At 41.2% G+C, this 19,002-nt stretch overlaps 2 protein-coding genes across 2 annotated transcripts; both read left to right on the forward strand.

Moving 5' to 3' along the window:
- Nucleotides 1–285: 285 nt before the first annotated feature.
- On the forward strand, nt 286–1,206 carry LOC138889319 (uncharacterized). The gene has a single exon (XM_070172613.1). The coding sequence runs from the start codon at nt 286–288 to the stop codon at nt 1,204–1,206; it is 921 nt and encodes a 306-aa protein (XP_070028714.1).
- Nucleotides 1,207–1,294: 88 nt separating this feature from the next.
- On the forward strand, nt 1,295–2,236 carry LOC138889320 (uncharacterized). Its single transcript, XM_070172614.1, has 2 exons — nt 1,295–1,874; nt 2,013–2,236. Exons 1-2 carry the CDS (start codon nt 1,295–1,297, stop codon nt 2,234–2,236), a joined length of 804 nt encoding a protein of 267 aa, XP_070028715.1.
- The last annotated feature ends 16,766 nt before the right edge of the window (nt 2,237–19,002 follow it).

Here is a 19,002-nt window from a genome sequence, read left to right on the forward strand (position 1 = left end):
AGAAGAAAATCCTTTTGCAGACATAGATGAGTACATTTAGGATACAAATGATATTGTACCTCCGATTGTTGGTCCTGCAACTTTCAAGGTGGAACATGGTTTAATCCTTATGCTCAAAGCGGAGGGTTTTTTAGGAATTCCACTGATGATGATCCAACATAACATCTTATAAACTTCTTGGGTTCGTGTGCGATGCATAAGTAGAACAGCGTCTTAGATGATGCCCTAAGGTTGAGGGTGTTCAAGTACTCACTAGCTGGGGACGCAAGGAAATGGATTCAAAATATGCCACCAAATTTCATTCATTCTTGGCCTGAACTTGTCCGTGCATTCTTAGCTAAATGGTTCCCGCAAAGTAAAAAATCTGAGCTCCGGGATAAAATTTTCTTTTTCAAGCAAGTACCGGAAGAACATCTACATGAGGCATGGGACCGATTCAAGTTATATTTGGTGAGGTCTCCCAATCATGGCTTTCCAGATTCTATCTTGTTGGAGAAATTCTACATGGGTTTAGATTCTATAAACCAATCTATAGCCAAGAATGCAACTGATGGATCTTTTATGGACAAGACATTCGCAAGGGTCACACAAATCCTTGACAAAATGGCACAACATAATCAAGCTTGGCACTCAGAGGACACCACAGGTGGAATTGCATATGGTTCTCCCTCCTTGACCACCATGATTAAGGAGAATCAAGAAAGAGATCAAGTAATTGCAGGTCTTGCCACCAATGTCAATGTGTTGACAAAAATGTTCACTGAAAGCCAAACGAAGAAGGTAAATGTGGTGGAAGGTGTTCAACCATCATCAAATGAAGATTATGAGGAAGCCAACTATGTCAACAACTCCCAAGGAGGCTATCAACGGCAACAATACCAAGGTCAAGGACAACACAATCAATGGAGGCCTAACCCGCAAGAGCAAGGCAACCAACAATGGCGAAATGACCAAGGTGGCTCAAATCAAGGAAATTGGAATAACGACAACAACAACTTCTCAAATCGGAGTTCAAACCCTTATGTTCATCCAAAGGGTCAATATTCAAATCAAGGTTCCTTAAGTGATTCCAAGTTGGAAAGCATGCTTGAACGGGTATTGAAAAATCAAGAGAAGTCCGACACATCTATGAGGAATATGACCGAGCTTGTTGGCTCTCATACTATATCCATTCAAATATTGGAGATGCAAAAGAAATCTCTCTAGGGAACAAAATCCAAAGGAAAAGGGAATATTTCCTAGTGACACAATTGCGAACCCAAAGGGTAGTGGGAGTGGCCCAACTTCTCATATCATGGCAATTACTACTCGGGGTGGGAAGGTACTACAAGGAGAAAGTGAACAAGTGGTTAAAGTAGAAGAGTCTGAACAAAAGGTTGAGGTTGAAGAACCAAGTGTTGTTGAAGTTGAAAAGGTTCTGGAAGAGTTGAAAGTGCAAGAAGTAAATCGGGAAGAGGTAAAGGAAAAGGTAAAAGAGATACCAAAAACTCTACCACCTATTCCTAGACCTCATGCTCCATTCCCTCAAAGACTTGCTAGGAAGGTTGATGATAGCAAACTCGAAAGGTTCTATGACATTCTGAAGCAGTTATCGGTTAATATTCCATTTGTGGAAGCATTTCAAGAGATGCCGGGTTTTGATAAATATTTGAAAGACTTGATTACCAAGAAGAGAACCACCAAGAATGAAGTGGTGAATGTGACTCACCGGGTTAGTTCCATCATTGCAACATCCACCGTTCAAAAGAAAGAAGACACGGGAGCTTTCACCATTCCATGTACTATTAGGGCACATGATTTTGCAAGAGCCCTTTGTGATAATGGAGCTAGCATCAACTTAATGCCTCTTGCCATTTACAAGCAAGCAAGGTTAGGTATGCTAAGGCCCACAAGTATGAGATTTTAAATGGCCGATCGTTCCATAAAGAGACCGGTGGGAATTGTCGATGATGTGCTTGTAAAAGTGGGAAAGTTTCTTTTACCCACCGATTTCGTAATCCTGGATTGTGCAGTTGACAAAAAGATCCTTATCATTTTGGGGAGACCATTCCTTGCCACAGGAAGAGCACTAATAGATTCGGAACAGAATGAGATCAAATTACGTGTGAATGATGAAGAGGTTATATTACAAGCAAGCAAGGGTATGAAACTACAACATGAATATGAAAGCATCTCGGTGATTGATGTTGTTGATGAAGTAGAAGATGTGGTTGAAATGAATATGGAAGAACAATAGCTCGGTGAGGCGTTGGCGGCTATTTTGGTGAACTTCGATGGTGAAGATATGGAGGGGTATATGGAATCAGTCAATGCATTTGAGGGGCTTGGGTCCTACACTTATGCTCTAGAGAAGCTCTCTCTCGGCTTGGAGAATAGAGCCACTCTTCCCTCAAAACCTTCTATTATTGAGCCACCGCAACTAGAACTCAAACCACTTCCACCACACTTGAGGTATACATTTCTTGGCTCAAATGATACTTTACCGGTAATTGTTTCTTCTTTGTTGAATGATGTGCAGGTAGGACAATTGTTGGATGTCTTTAAGGAGCATAGGCAAGCTATTGGGTGGACAATTGCGGACATCCGAGGGATTCCCGCCAGAATTTGCGAACACAAGATCCAATTGGAGAATGAGACTAAACAAAGTGTGGAGCATCAACGATGGTTGAACCCGTCCATGCAAGAGGTGGTGAAGAAAGAAATCATTAAGTGGTTGGATGTCGGGGTAGTCTACCCTATTACCGATAGTTCTTGGGTGAGCCCGGTGCAATGTGTGCCGAAAAAGGGAGGCATGACCATGATTGAAAATGATAAAAATGAGCTCATCCCAACAACAACGGTGACCGGATGGAGGGTGTGTAAGGATTATTGGAAGCTCAACAATGCCTCATGCAAAGACCATTTGCCTATGCCTTTTATTGATCAAATGCTTGATCGGCTAGCAGGAAGGTCATTCTATTGCTTTCTTGATGGATATTCCAGTTACAACCAAATCAACATAGCATTGGAGTACCAAGAGAAGACAACATTCACTTGCCCTTATGGAACGTTTACCTTTAGCCGGATGCCATTTGGTTTGTGCAACGCTCCAGCTACTTTTCAAAGATGCATGATGTCCATCTTCTCAGATATGGTGGAGGATTTTCTAGAGGTTTTCATGGACGATTTTTTGGTGGTAGGTGACTCTTTTGAGCATTGTCTTAATAGTATTAGACAAGTGCTCAAGAGATGTGAGGAGACCAACCTTGTGCTTAACTGGGAGAAATGCCACTACATGGTGGATGAAGGCATTGTCTTGGGGCTTAAAATTTCACAACATGGCATAGAGGTTGACCGGGCAAAGATAGAGATCATTTCCAAGCTTCCTCCACCTACTTTAGTTAAAGGTGTCCGAAGTTTCTTAGGGCATGCCAGATTCTATAGGTGTTTCATCAAGGATTTTTCCAAAATTGCAAATCCCATGTGCAAACTCCTTGAGAAAGATGCAAAATTTGTGTTTGACGAGAAGTGCCTCAAAGCCTTTGAGGAATTGAAAAAAAGCTCACCACGACACCTATTATTATCACACCCGATTGGTCTCTTCCATTCAAACTCATGTGTGATGCCAGTGGTGTAGCTATTGGGGCTATGCTTGGCCAATGTCATAACAAGGTTCTTCACCCGGTCTATTATTCAAGAAAGACACTTAATGGCGCGCAAATGAACTATACGGTGACTGAGAAAGAACTTCTTGCCATTGTCTATGCCTTTGAGAAATTCTGGGCTTACTTGTTGGGATCCAAGGTGATAGTGTACACAGACCATGCTTCTCTTCGCTATCTTATGGCAAAGAAGGATGCAAAGCCTAGGTTGATTCGGTGGGTCCTGTTGTTGCAAGAATTTGACTTCAAAGTCAAAGATCGAAAAGGGACTGAAAATCAAGTGGCGGATCATTTATCAAGGCTTGAAGAGGCAGGGCGACCAAAGGAAGATCTTGAAATCAACGATGCTTTCCCGGATGAACACATATTGGCATTATCTAACACTTTTGCTCCTTGGTACATCGATATTGGTAACTACTTGGTTAGCGACCTTATTCTAGATAGATTGGAAGCTTATCAGAAGAAGAAGTTTCTGAGAGATTGTCGGCAATACTATTGGGAAGAACCATTTTTGTTCCGTGTTTGTGCTGATAACATCATCAGAAGGTGTGTTCTAGAAGAGGAGATTATGCCAATTCTAAAGTCATGCCATGACTCATCGGTCGAGGGTCACCATGGGGGCAATTGAACGACGAAAAAGGTGCTTGAATATGGTTATTATTGGCCATTGATTTATCATGATGCCAATCAAATGGTCAAGGATTGTGACCAATGTCAAAGGCAAGGATCAATCTCCAAGAGGCCTGAAATGCCAATGCACTTTGTGATGGAGATAGAGATCTTTGATGTGTGGGGAATTGATTTTATGGGCCCCTTTGTAAGCTCTTGTGGTATGAAATATATCCTAGTAGTTGTGGACTATGTGTCCAAATGGTTTGAAGCAATTGCCTTACCAAACAATGAGGCAAGGAGTGTGACCACATTTTTAAAGAAAAACATATTCACGCGGTTTGGCACTCCTAGAGCCATTCTTAGTGATGGTGGGTTTCACTTCTGTAACAAGGCTTTCACGGGGATACTAGATAAATATGGTGTCAAGCATAAGGTGGCTACACCTTACCACCCCCAATCAAGTGGCCAAGTTAAAATTTTCAACCAAGAGATAAAGAATATTCTAGTAAAGACTGTTAACGCAAACAGGACCAACTGGTCAAGAAAGCTAGATGACGCATTGTGGGCATACTACACGACGTACAAAACCCCTATTGAAACTTCTCCTTATCGGTTAGTATTTGTCAAGGCTTGTCATTTACCCGTAGAACTGGAGCACAAAGCCATGTGGGCTTTAAAAAGATTGAACTTGGACTGGGCTGAAGCTGCAAATTTGAGGTTAACACAACTCAATGAAATGGAAGAATTCCGTTTCCATACATATGAAAGTGCAGATATGTACAAAGAAAGGATGAAGTTCGTCCACGACAAAAAGATCTTGAAAATGGAGTTCAAGACGGGTGATTTGGTTTTGCTCTTCAACTTAAGGCTCAAATTGTTTCCGGGCAAGCTTAAATCAAAATGGTCTGGTCCGTTCAAGGTGGTAGATGTATCCCTTTTTGGAGCTGTGGAATTAGAATCAGAGGATGTGCTTCGAACCTTCAAAGTAAATGGACAGCGAGTCAAGCACGACTTAGGCATAGATGGAGAAAAACACTTGGTGGAACAGTTGGATCTCAAAGCCAGACCAATGAGTGAAACCAAATAAAGGCCAACTTCGTCGTGCCGCGATGTTAAATCAAGTGCTTCATGGGAGGCAATCCATATGTGGTAACACCTTTTTTGTCCTTTAAATTTTAACTTTTGTTAGATAGATTTAATTGAGCTAATTAAAATGTGTGTTAGAGTGCAGGTGATTCAAAAGAACATAACACAGGGTAAAATTGCGTGTGAAAGGGAAGAAAAGTAACCACGGGAAGTCTGCTACACATATGCGGTCGCATTTTAACTATGCGGACCGCATAGTGGTCACAAACCTGGATAGTTTGTTTGGAAAATATTGGTGTTATAAATGCAGCGAGGACGTGCACTTTGTGGACCGCATTTCAGTTATGCGATTGCATAAGTGCACCGCATTATATCCATGAGCAACTCCAGTTGAAACCACCGCATAACACTTATGCGGTCGCATAAGGTGTTATGCGGTGACTTATCCACCGCAAATGTTACAAAGGTAAGTATTCCTATCCCTTGCACATCAAAACCCACCAGCATTCAAACACTTGTAAACAAAAGACAAAAAAAGAAAAGAAAACAAAACAAAAAAAGGAGAAAGGAAAACGGCTAGTTGAACCGAAAAGAGTAAGCAACACCTGTTGAATTCATCTCCAAAGTGTTCTCAATTCTCCATTATTGGTATGTTCTCCTTTCCCGATCTCATACATGTAAAGTTTAGTTTAAATTTTGTTGAGTTTTTCTTGTTTTTATTTCCTTTAGTTTTTGTTCCTTTTTCCTCTTCGTATTTGGGGTTTCTGCTCGTAACCGGGGGGGGGGAGAAGGGGGTTCTTGGATACTTAGTTAGACTCAGGGTGCTAGGTAGTGAAACTAGGGTCACCATTGTAGAGGGTGGAGTTCAAATCATTGAGGAAGATGACTTTTGCGGTCCGCATTGTTGCCGCATAACAAACCCTAGGTGGCCTGAGAAAGATGACAATTTGCGGAGGCTTTGCGATCGCATAAGTGATATGCAGACCGCAAATCCACCGCATACCTAAACAGTTTCTGGCCTTTTGTAACATATGGTTTGCGGCTAATTTGCGATCACAAATTCATCTTTGCGGTGGATTTTGCGATCGCATAGTGAGAATGAACTTTCCATACAAATAGTTTTGTGATGGTGATGCAAAATCGCATAATGGATATGCGATCACAAAACCCATCGCATAACTATATCCTTTCAGCAGACAGAAGTTTGCAATAGGTTTGCGGTCCGTATAGTGATTATGCGACCACATAACCTGTCGCATACTTGAATTTCTTTGTACCTTTTTTCTCCTGATGTTTGTGATGTTGCTCACATTTCATTTCTATGCAGATATGGCTCCCAAGAAACATATATCTTCTTCCAAGAAAAGGGCCTCCATCAGTCGTCAAGCACAACAAGCCAAACGTTCACGACCAGAATCTACTGGTGCACATCCCTCCCGGTCTGATGAGGAGGAGACCTTGCCATCATTTGTCCTACAAGCTGAGGCAAAAAGGAAAAGAAAAGATGATTTCCAACTCAGGTTTGGGGTCGAAGACTCTAGGGAGTTGTATAGAGAAGGGCTAACAAAATGGAAAATCCTTGCCGAAAAACAACTGAGTCTGAACGGGCTACAGGAGCAGTACCCTCACATACTGGAGAACATCAAAGGTAGAAACTGGGAGTGCTTCATTGAGTTGCCTGATGATTACAATGAAACTGTGATTCATGAATTTTATGTATCTCATGGAGCCTCTAGGACCTCTCACCACAAGCGCAACAAAGTTTTCTATAATACTGTCTTGGTTCGGGGGAAGCAGGTGTTTTGTAGCAGTGACACCATAAATGAGTTCTACTTCCCAAACTGGAGATCGGGCACAACTGAGTATGACACCAAATGGGCCAATAGAGGTAATGAGTGTGGTTGAATAGCTTTAGTGATAGCCAAGGGGACCCCTGCTTGGATTGACCCTCTGCATAAAATATTCAAGGAAGATCTCACACGAGAGGGTAGATTCTGGCTCAGCTTTGTCACCTATCGATTGATACCGTCCTGAAATGAGACTGATATAAGCATTGAGAAAGCTCTTCTCATTGCCTGCATTATGACTGGGATAAAAATTAATGTGGGTGACTTTATCTTTCGAGATTTAGGGATCCGGGCCAACTAGAAATCCACGTCACTACCATTCCTGTGCTTGATCACAACCCTTTGTAAGGCTGTGGAAGTCCCTTCAATGCCACACACTGATAAGACAGGGAAAGCGCTGAAGGATATTGATATCACGCGCATTAATGATGCAGTAGTTGTTGCTCCCCCAGAGATTCAGACCCCGATTCCTGCTGATACAGAGATCTCAGACTCCCAAACTCCTGCTTCTCCTCAGGCCACAGTGGCCTCCATTTCCACTCTACAGCCCACCTCTCAGGCCACCATTGCACAGCCTTCTACCCTACTGCCAGCCATTTCGAGGCTTGGTATCCTAGATCAACATGAATGCTAAGGTAGACTAGCTTCTAAAGAACCTCCCTACACTCATCAGGCAAGCATTGATCCCTATCCAGTCCTCAGTGACGACCCTCCAACAGCAACAAACATCTTATGGGGATCGCCTGAAATAGCTTGAGGTGCGAATTGAAAAGATAGAGTGGGGGTGAGGTTGGATACTTGACAAAGCTCCATGATGATGTTGCCACACTGAAGACTGAGCTCCACAAAATACAATCTCTAGAGTTTGATCTATCCTCCTTCATGTCCAAGAAAGGAGAGCAAGGAGCAGACACATCCGTGGATGGATTAGATTGTGATTTCTCCACCTTGATGACAGCTCCTGCACCTCAGACTGTCGGGGCTTCCCAGCCTCCAGCTTCCCCTGCACATATTGACATCCCTTCTAAAGAAGATTCCGGACACTCTACAGAGTCCAAAGGTGGGGAGGCATACGAAGGAGAGACTGATGATGAGACATGGTCCGAGGAGGATGAGGTTCCTCAGGAGAAAGGTAAGCAGATTGCTTCCCCTATAGTTGCAGAGGATGAATAAGCAGTTGTTCAGAAGGCGATAGAATATTAGCTAGCAGACATGGTCGCCCAATCCAATCCATCGACCACTCAGCTATCAGCAGGCGAGGCTAGCAGCTCACAGGCCCCAGCTCCAGTGTCGGGCCAGTTGGAGATCCCTCTTCCATCAGTGGAGGTCACTCCTCAGGCTGAGATTTTATCGGTCCCAGGTTCAGCATCAGAGGGTGACCCCACCATCATTCAGCCGGCTTCCAACCCCATAGCGCTTAGTGCACCTCAGAGAGCCCCTAAACTCTGTCTTACATTCTTATATATTGGGGTCAATGCATGCTTTTAAGTTGGGGGTGGGATAGCCTTATACAAACTTTTTTGTGTGAATTGAACTATTGTACATGTTTTTGTGTTATATAAGCAAACTTCTGTAACTTCTGTATATACTTGTGTTGTGTGTTTTTTGTACATAGGTTATCTTTGTATATAAAAAACTAAAAAAACAAGTAGATAGTTGTATGTTCATCTTTAGTAATTAGCAATGAATCCCCCATGGTTTTTCTTCGCCAGGTTTTCCAAGGGTGTAATAGTAGAACCAGGGCAGTAGAATGAAACATTTTGACTGGTTTGGTGTAATTGTCTAGTTTTAAGCATGTGTGCCTATAAATAGCCTATACCCTTCCATTAATATATATATATATATATATATATATATATATATATATATATATAAGGAAATCAACTGTGTGAACTTGAGGCTCGATCTTTGACTCTATGTTTACTTAGAGTTATACATGTAAATATGATGAAAGCTTCGAGTTGCCAAGGCTAAAACTATGTTGAGTTAAACAGTTCGTGTGCCATGTGTGTGAGTCTTTGTATAAATAATTCTTGTGTTTACTTCCGCCATCTAGAACTTGCCCGGTTGGTATTTCGATGCTAATGATAATTACATTTGGTTGGAGATATGACCTTAGGCAGTCTTTGTGATATTGGAAAATCATTTAGCCTTTCAAGCTATCCATTGTACAGATATTATCACTACTTACCCCACTTGAGCCTTTAACCTTTTCTTTGGCCACCTCATTACAAACCTTTCCCTTTTTGTAAAATAATTCCCTCTTTTGAACCCTTCCCTCCTTGAACATTGAGAATGAGGCTAAAAGCCTAAGTTGGGGGTATGGTGTCAAGCCGAAAATTGGTAAGGTTGTACAGTGAGAGTAGGAAAGTATACCTCAAGATATGAAACTATTCAAGCTCCAAAAAGAAAAAAAATAAGAAAAAAAATGCAAGAGAAAAGAAGAAAAAGAAAAGAAAAAGAAATGTATGTATATATAAATATGGAGCCTTTAAGAAAATTAGAGAGGTATTTAAGGTGGTTCAATGTGGGAAATTAGGGGCTAATAAGGGCTATGTGGTTTGAAAAGAAGCAAAGAGCAACAAGAAAGAAAAATGTGAGTAGTGTTCAAGGAGGATGTAGTCACTTGTACCCAAATGTTTATCCGACCCTTCCCTAAACCTACATTACAAGCTTAAAAAGTCTTTATGGTATCTCCAACCGAACGTTCTTAGAATAAAGCGATGAATTAAAATAAGGGCAAGCCTATGGTATGGCATGTTGTAACACTTGAAACTCTTTTTGAGAGTGAGTGTCTTTGTGAATCCGTCCCTTTTGTTGTCATTGTAGATATTGCGAGTTTGGGACTTTCTTTCTAGTGAGGGCCCATGAATTGTGAGATTGGACAGAAGTTGAGTTTTTGAAGTCGAATGCAAGTGCACTCAGCTGAGAGTGACATTTTGTCAAATTGGTCGAAGCTCAAAGTCTCACAAGTTGATTAGTTTCTTTGTAAATAACAACGATGGTTCAGAAAGGGTAAATGAGCGAAAGTGCATGCTTGTAGTACTGACAACTAACACCGTCCACGGTCACTATTGTTTCATATCGTTTAGATGGAGTCTAGAATAGGATAGTGTCGTTTTAGTTGCTTTAGGACAAGCAAGAGTTTAAGTTGGGGGTGTTGATGTGCCGGAGAATTTCGGCATATTTAATACAAATTGCTTAGATTTTAGCTTGTTTTAAATGCAACTATCTTTTATACTTATGTAATTTTAATGTTTTTGCAGTGTATAAGGTTTAAGGACCCAAGAACATGGAAATGAAATCAAAAAGATGCAAAAGGACAAGAAAAGAGAAAAATGCGATTGCAGATGTGAAAATGCGGACCGCAAATCCAACATGCGGACTGCATAGTGCTCAAAGGAATCGCAAATCCCAACAGTCTATTGGCCAAATTCAAGAGGAAGAAATGCGGTCCATTATGCGACCGCATAATAGGTTTGCGGGCTGCATAATGGATCGCAAACTCCCTGTAGAAGTTGCTGAAGGTAGAAAATGCAATCGCAAATCAACAATGTGGACCGCATAACTTAAATACGACGAATACCTGGGAACTACGGTTTCGAAGATGCGATGACTGTGATGAGAATGCGGACCGCATTGTTTGTAACAAATTATTTGTGATACAAAAATAAATTGCAACCACAATATAAATATGATGAAACATAGTTTTATTGATAAAATGACGCGAGTACAATTCTGTTTGTTCCCTTGATTCTTCTCTCCTAATTATCTTCGTGATTCGAGGGCTAGAACAACGTGTTTCTCGAATGTAGGATGTTGCGGGCTTTCATGGATTTATTTGATATCCATGAAGTATGTTGTGGATCTTCTTGAAGTTTTTAATTATCAAGAATTATCCGACCACTTCTTGATCTCTTTGTGAATATCCCGTGAGTTTATGGGATTTTCGAGATGATCTCCATTTTTGAGATATTTTTTAAAGGATTATGTAACCCTTTTTATAAGAGTGACCTAGGGTTTTGGTAGAGCAGCCTCCAAGCAACACTGACAGACTCTTAGAATTTCAAGAGGTCTTGTAGTATCTTGAATTCAAGATTTAGCTCGATCCATTAAAATTTCGATGTCTACAAATTCCCCCTACTTCAAGGTTTGTCGGGGTGTAGGATTACCGAAATTTGAAGACAAGACTTGAAGTACTCGACCATAAAATCGCTGCTTTTGAAACTTGGAGTTTTCGATTAACAGGAGGAAGAGATGAAGGGCAGGACTGGTCCCACTAGGCGTGCCAATTTGTTTGCAACAAATTATTTGTGCCAATTTGTTTGCAACAAACATTTATATTTACTAATCAATTGTGAGTACAATTATGTTTCTCTCTTGATTCCTCTCTCCTGATTATCTCCATGATTCGAGGGCTGACGCCGCATATTTCTCGAATGTAGGATGATGCAGACCTCCTGGGGATGTATTTGATCTCTAGCTTTTTGAACTATTTGATTGTCAAGAAGTATCCGGCCATATTTTGATCTCTTTGTGAATATCCCAAGAGTTTATAGGATTTTTGAGACACCTCTTCAAGGGAATATGTATCCCTTTATATAGGTGTGATTTAGGGTTTAGGGTAGAGTAACCTCCATGTCACGACCCAAAATCCACTAAGGGTCATGATGGCGCCGGACACCGCTGTCAGGCAAGCCAACCACAACTTCTTAATTAAGTTTCAAATTTTAGTATTTGATGAAATTTTTTCCTTATACATTAAATAATAAATAATAAATAATAAAATTTACAGAAATAACCATGAAGTCTTTAACAAACTTAATATTGAATAATCCAAAAAAAAACCATCCCAGAACCCGGTGTCACAAATGCATGAGCTATCTCTAGGAAACAATATAATACAACAGTTGTCCGAAATACAAATGGACAGAAAAGAAGATACAATACAATACTCTGAAGGAGACTCTGCTGGCTACGGGCACCTCGATAAATGCAACTCGCCTAAGTCTCCGTATCAACCATGTCGTTGTGCCACTAAGCCACTAGCTACATATGAACCTGTGCAACAAACATACACAGCAAGTGTAGTATGAGTACGAAAACAACGTGTACCCAATGAGTATCCCGTTTAATCTCGAAGAAGTAGATATGAGAGGTCAACTTCGACACTTAATAGTGGTCTAATAACCTTAAGACAGGTTTTTATAAACATGTTTACAATTCAATAGGTTGAAGCAAGTAGACAATTCATTCTTTTCTAGGGAATTTCCCAAATTTCTCTTCATCATTTAAACATATTTTCATAAGCCGGGAAGAGGCAATAACAACTAAAAATCACCAATATTTTGCAGCAATTATCATACGCAAGCAATGCCGGGGGTCGAACGGCGCGGACCAACAATAATAAAATGTGCACTGCCGAGGGTCGAACAGCTCGAACCGTAGATGCATTTATTTACTCCGCTCGCGAATCGTACATGTGACACGGTCACACACAATAATAGAGTTACCCTGCTCGCGAATCATACATGCGACTCAGGTACTCATAAATACACATATTTCCACATTAAGTTCACATTTTTATCAGGAAAGTAGTTACTCAAGAAAGAGGTAAAATTCTCTTTTAACAATTTAAGAAAATGAAGTTTAAATATTTTTAGAAATTCATTTACTATTTTGATGTGATTTGAGCAATTCAAATTGTCAATATTATTACAAATATTCCAAGTATAGCATGCTTTTGGGTCCTAGACTACTCGGACAATAGCATAATAGTAACTATGCACGGACTCTCATCACCTCGTGTGTACGTAGCCCCCACAAATAGGAGCACATAACCAATTAACTCACCTATGGGGATAATTACCCCTTACAAGGTTAAAAAGGAGACTCACCTCGCTCCGAAGCCTATATTCCGATTCAAGAACGCGCTCAAACCTCCAATTTGGAGTCGAACGATCCAGAACTATTCAAATATGGTAAGAACTGGTCAATACATGCTCAAAAGTTCATATTCTAATTATTAAACCAATTTCCCAACCTTATATGCAAGGTTCCTAAAATCCGACCCCGGGTCCACGTGCCCGGATTCCGAAATTTTTCGAAGAAAGTTGTTCTCTATAACCTAAGGATCAACAATATATGATTTCTAATCCATTTCATAACCAATTTCGTGGTAAAATCTAAGTTTTATTAAAACCCTAGGTCTATCTCTAACCCCTTGATTTCTCCAAATCTTTAGGTGTTAATCTACCCAAAACTCGAGTGTTAACTTAAAACTAAGGGGGATGAACTTACCTCACGATGCTATGTGGAAATCCCTTCTCAAGAGCTCCCAAAATCGCCCAAGAAATGAGTGAAAATGAGCAAAAATGGCCGGAGCTCGACTTAAATGAAGTTGGCTGATTCAGCAGTTTCCTCATCTGCAAAGGGAGGCCGCATTTGCGGAATTAGCCAAAAGGGGTGGGGCCGCTTCTGCGGTCCTAAAGTCGCACCTGCGAAGCCGCTTCAGCGGCTAAGGAGCTGCTTCTGCAGTTTGGTCCTGGCCAGCTCTGGGACGCATCTACGAGGCTACGACCGCTTCTGCGGTCTCGCCCCTTCGGTGCGGTTATGATAGAAGCAGATGCTTCAGCACTTCTCCAATTCCATTTTATGTTCCGTTAACCACCCGAGGCCCCCGGGACCCCGACCAATCATACCAACCAGTCCCAAAACATGTTAAGGACTTGCTCGAGGCCTCAAATCATATCAATCAATGCTAAAATCATGAATCGACCTCCAATCCAAGCTTTATGAACTTTAGAATTTCAAACTTCAATTTTCGATGTTTAAACCTATCAAATCACGTCCGATTGACCTCAAATTTTGCACACAAGTCATATTCGACATTACGGACCTACTTCAACTTTCGAAATCGAATTCCGATCACGATAGAAAAAAGTCCACTTCCGGTCATACTTCTCAAAAACCTTCAAATTTCTATCTTTATCCAAATGACTTCAAAATGACCTACGGACCTCCGAATTCACTTCTGATCGCGCTCCCAACTCCAGAATCACTATACGAAGCTATTACTAGACTCAGAATCCCAAATGGATATCGATAACACTGAAATTCACTTCAACCCAAACTTATGAAATTTTTTCCAAAATGCAAACTTCCACCATAGGCGCCAAAATGCTCCCGGTCATCCAAAACCCGATCTGGTCATACGCCCAAGTCCAAAATCATCATACGAACCTGTTGAAACCTTCAGATCCTGATTCCGAGGTCGTTTACTCAAAAATCCAATCTTAGTCGATTCTTTCAACTTGAAGCTTCCGAAATGAGAATTCTTTTTTTGAATCAATTATGAACTTCCCGAAGTTCAATTCCGACTACGTGCGCAAGTCATAATACCTGATATAAAGTTGTTCATTGCCTCAAACTGCTGAACGACGCGCTAGAGCTCAAAATGACCGATCGGGTCATTACATTCTCTCTCACTTAAACATACGTTCGTCCTCGAACGTGTTGAGAACTACACTGAAGTAGTCTGAAATCCCTGTTTAACACCTCATGCACCTACCCGTGCTACCGCAACTCAGTTGAGCATACTAGCTCAGTAAATTCTGAAGTTATTCCCTTTTTATTCAAGCAAGTAAGCCTTAGAGCCTAATTCTAACATCCGGAATTCTCTGCCAGGCCTTCTCCCAATATAAGGACACTTTATCAATCATTACACGATGTACCAGAACATGACTGCATACCTTTTGCCGAATTCTCACCATTCACCACATCATCTGTTGGACCATAATAACATTCTCTGATCATAATAACCAACATTCCCTGCATTTGAAGTTCACAACACACCCCATGATATATATATATATATAGAATCTGATGCTCACAACACACCTCAAGATATATATAAGTCTTGTTCCAACTCTCGCAATACCGCCACGACAGAAGAGATGTGTAGAAATTCATAACCAACTGCCGAATCAATAATTCATTGGGTCTATACTCCTGACAAAAACCATCACCTCATTCTGAACCAAATAATGGTCTTAGCTCCTTAATATACTTCATATAATCAGATTGCGCTGATCCTAAATCCAATAATCTCGTCCTGGCCAGTATGAACTACTTAGGCAATAAGCCATCCCGTACATGATCAAAAGTCTCATATGATGCCACAATGTTCCAATAGGCTACCAATTCGAACGCAATACAAAAAGAAAACAAGCTCTGAAAGGAACTACTCACTCACACACTAATATGGACTTTCCTTAGAAAATGGGAAACAAGGCATACAAAAATAACATACAGAAAACTGTACTCAACATCACACTGTTACGGTGCGCAACCCGATCCAAATAACATAACATTCACCTAAGGAGATGCACATCGAGCTAAATTGCTCATTACAATAAAATACCGAATTTCGGTCTCAAGCACGTTAAGTGCATAACCTGAGGAGACATATAGCGTTATAAGCTACAAACTCAAGCACAACTGAGGTGCGATATATGATTTGAATCTCAAGAGCCATTTTGCTCATATAACCTCGTCCCTATGCAAAAATCTCGACACATAAGAATTTCACCAAGTCGTCTCACATCTCACACGGCGCAATAAATCATTACATGAAATATCTGACGACGAAATAACATTCATATCTGAATACTCCTCCATAAGGAGCGCTATGCTGAAGTAAACACATCCGGACCGGTACAAGGCCCACATTCATACTTAAATCCATTCACAGACCTCAAGCCGATCTGGATCGTATCGGACTGGGTCCATAGTCTTTCCTGGGTCCATAATAACTCCCTTTTTCCTCATAACACACAAGAATAACTATCATAACGGGAGTAATCCTCCACAGTCCACAACCCAATAACCGAGTGCCCTTCCGGTATCAATTCTCAATCTAACGACATCACTACAATCTTCATACTTGGTTTAACTTCTTCCATCAATCAAGTGACTACATGCCACACTTATATAACCTTCCTGTGGGCATGCTCCCACAACCTTCCGTAACAGATAACAGGTTTGTACATCCAAACCACCAACCGCACTAACGCTGAAAAGCGATCAAGAATCCTAACCAGGATGCAAAGCCCTTTTCACAAGCACCAATCTCAGGTGACGCTGAGGACAATACCAATTTACTTTAAACATCGAAACTCCATTCCTGCTTGTTTGAGCCCTTGACATCCTTGTCAACACCGAACTGCAACCTTGATCCTTACTTCAATTTCCATACCACTTACTGTACCCAATATGCCAATATGCGATAGAACACGATTTTCATCATAACTCCGGAACCACTAATAGGCTATCACTTCATCATTTAAAAACATTTCACTTAACTCACTTCAGGAGAACCATAGCAACACACGGTGAATTCTCATAATCGTAGAATATACAAACCTCTAAGTAGTGGTCTAGCCACCATAGCCCTTCCGGGATCCGCCTACACATGATAGGCCATAGCAGAAGAATATTTCTGAATAACATCAATTACGGTGGCCGACAAGCCTCACACGTACCATCACAAATCACTTGCATAACTTGATCACGCTGAAGGATCTCATCACTACCACCAATATGCCAATTCAACCATGGCCAGCCAATCTATCTTCGTCCAATTTATCCTTGATTGCCTTTGAAATAATAATAACACCATTCAACACATAGCTCACTTCATCCGTACTCATCCCGAGTGACCTTGAATCACGAGACCATGCTATCTCAAATTCCACGAACTATTTCATACCTCCCTTTTGCGCACATTCGCATCCTCAACTAGTACGCCCATTCTGATAATCTCTCTACGAATCCGAAGTCCTTTCTCATTTTCCTCCCAAATACAGCACTGCAAGTCAAAACATCATAGAATATTCTGGGCCTCTTCTCATAAGCTGCTACAAAGCTTGATCCTTAACTGTACCTGTAGGCTCAAAATCATTAGGTACCATACTTTAACTTTTGAATCCACTAGGACCGTTGTTGAGAGCCACCCGCTCTGACTTGGTCCTGAATATAATTAACTTCATGAATCCTCTAGCACATGAATACCTTCTAGACGAAGCACCCGACAGAATCACTTCCCTTGGAACCTGCACCTATACAAGGCATAAATCCTGAATCCTTCCTCAAGTTTGAACATGATCCAATAAGGCCAATCATAGCACACCTTTAACAATTCCTTTCAAATTACCACTTATGTTCTTTTCCCGTAGCTGAAATAACTCATCACTATGCTAGTAACCAGAAATCGCGCAAGTAGTTAACTATGCAACCCAATCATAGGCGGTGGGACTCTCCCACTTAGCTTGAAGCCACTATTACACAACTCTGAAATTTACCAGAATTCTGTATCTCTTATTGACATAACCCTACGCAATCAACCATAAAAAATTCTTGGAATCTTTCCGTAAAACCCCTTTTTATACTCTGAATCATCAGCCACATTTGCACGACCGATCTCTTTTCTGTACAATCAATAGAATTCTTCGCAGAAACCTCGCCAACCACGCAACCGCTAACCTGCTCACATGGAATAACCCACTTATGGAAATCACTCCCCGAAATCTTCCAACGCTGCTGCATGGGGTACAATCACTACGATATCAATAACCCATCTTGAGTCCGAGCTCACTCTCTAGCTGCACAAGTCCATTCACCGCTCATGGACATCAATTGGATGTGCGGTAACATCTTTCTAATTCAAAGTTATGTTGTATCCTTCTTCATTTCAAGTAGCTTATTTCCGTTATATCAAATCTCCTGCTGCATAATAGCCCATGCTACAAATCAAATCCGCAGGCACCAATCACCAATCTCTAAAATTCCCAATTCATTCCAGACTCTCCTCAAGGCGCGTGGTCATCCTACACCAAGCCCATATGCAACTTTTCCACTCTCCCACTTTGGCGGAACTCACCCCTTTAATCGACTACTCGACCTTGGCTTCTTATACTTGGCCTTCTAGAAATTTTAACCATCTCCTAACACTCTCCACATATCCTTCCTCATCATTTGCTGCTCAGCCAATGCCTTAGACCAAAATTTAACTTGGTAGTGTTTGAACCAGTAGATCGCTACTCACTTTTAAACCCTTCCGAAGATCATCTTTCTCGAGTCGTCAACATTAAGAACACCAATTCAATCCTGAACCACCGCACCCTACGATATCTAATAGTCGTTTCTCCAATACCATTTCACAATATTCTACCCCAAGGGCGAATTGCAGAAGTTCACATCACCGGCGAACCTAGTACATTCAATAAGGACAACGACACCTCGTCATAAAAGAAAATTCCACCATGCTCGCAAATACCAAGTCTCGTTACCCCATCAACCTAAACCTGAACATTCTCAGCCCGATTGTCTTTCCCCTGCCGGGAATAAAATACCGAATTCTCTAGATTATGCATTGAGTAAACCTTCATTCAAGTCATTCACTGCCCCGACACGTAGGCAAACCTCCTACCATCATATCAATACTGCGGAATAATCGTTCATAAGCATTATGGCAAGTTTCCTATCATCAAGTCAATACTATGTGATAACCAATCGCGAGCATCATAGCAACCTGTGCATAGCCTCCAAACTCTTAGAAGCACAACTATCGATCTGAATCGATAGAAAAATCCTTTCGCAAGGCGACGACAATAGCTCACCCAATTATACCGGGAGAAACATCCCGCACCACATCTTTAGTACCATTATAATTCTTCAATTCTCGATTTATACCCAGCGGTTCACATCGCGTAAGTTTGAGTAGGAAGGAAGTAAGGGCATAAGCCTCAAGGAATCAA

The sequence above is a fragment of the Nicotiana sylvestris genome, chromosome 4 (assembly GCF_000393655.2).
Source record: "Nicotiana sylvestris chromosome 4, ASM39365v2, whole genome shotgun sequence".
Classification (NCBI taxonomy): Eukaryota; Viridiplantae; Streptophyta; class Magnoliopsida; order Solanales; family Solanaceae; genus Nicotiana; species Nicotiana sylvestris.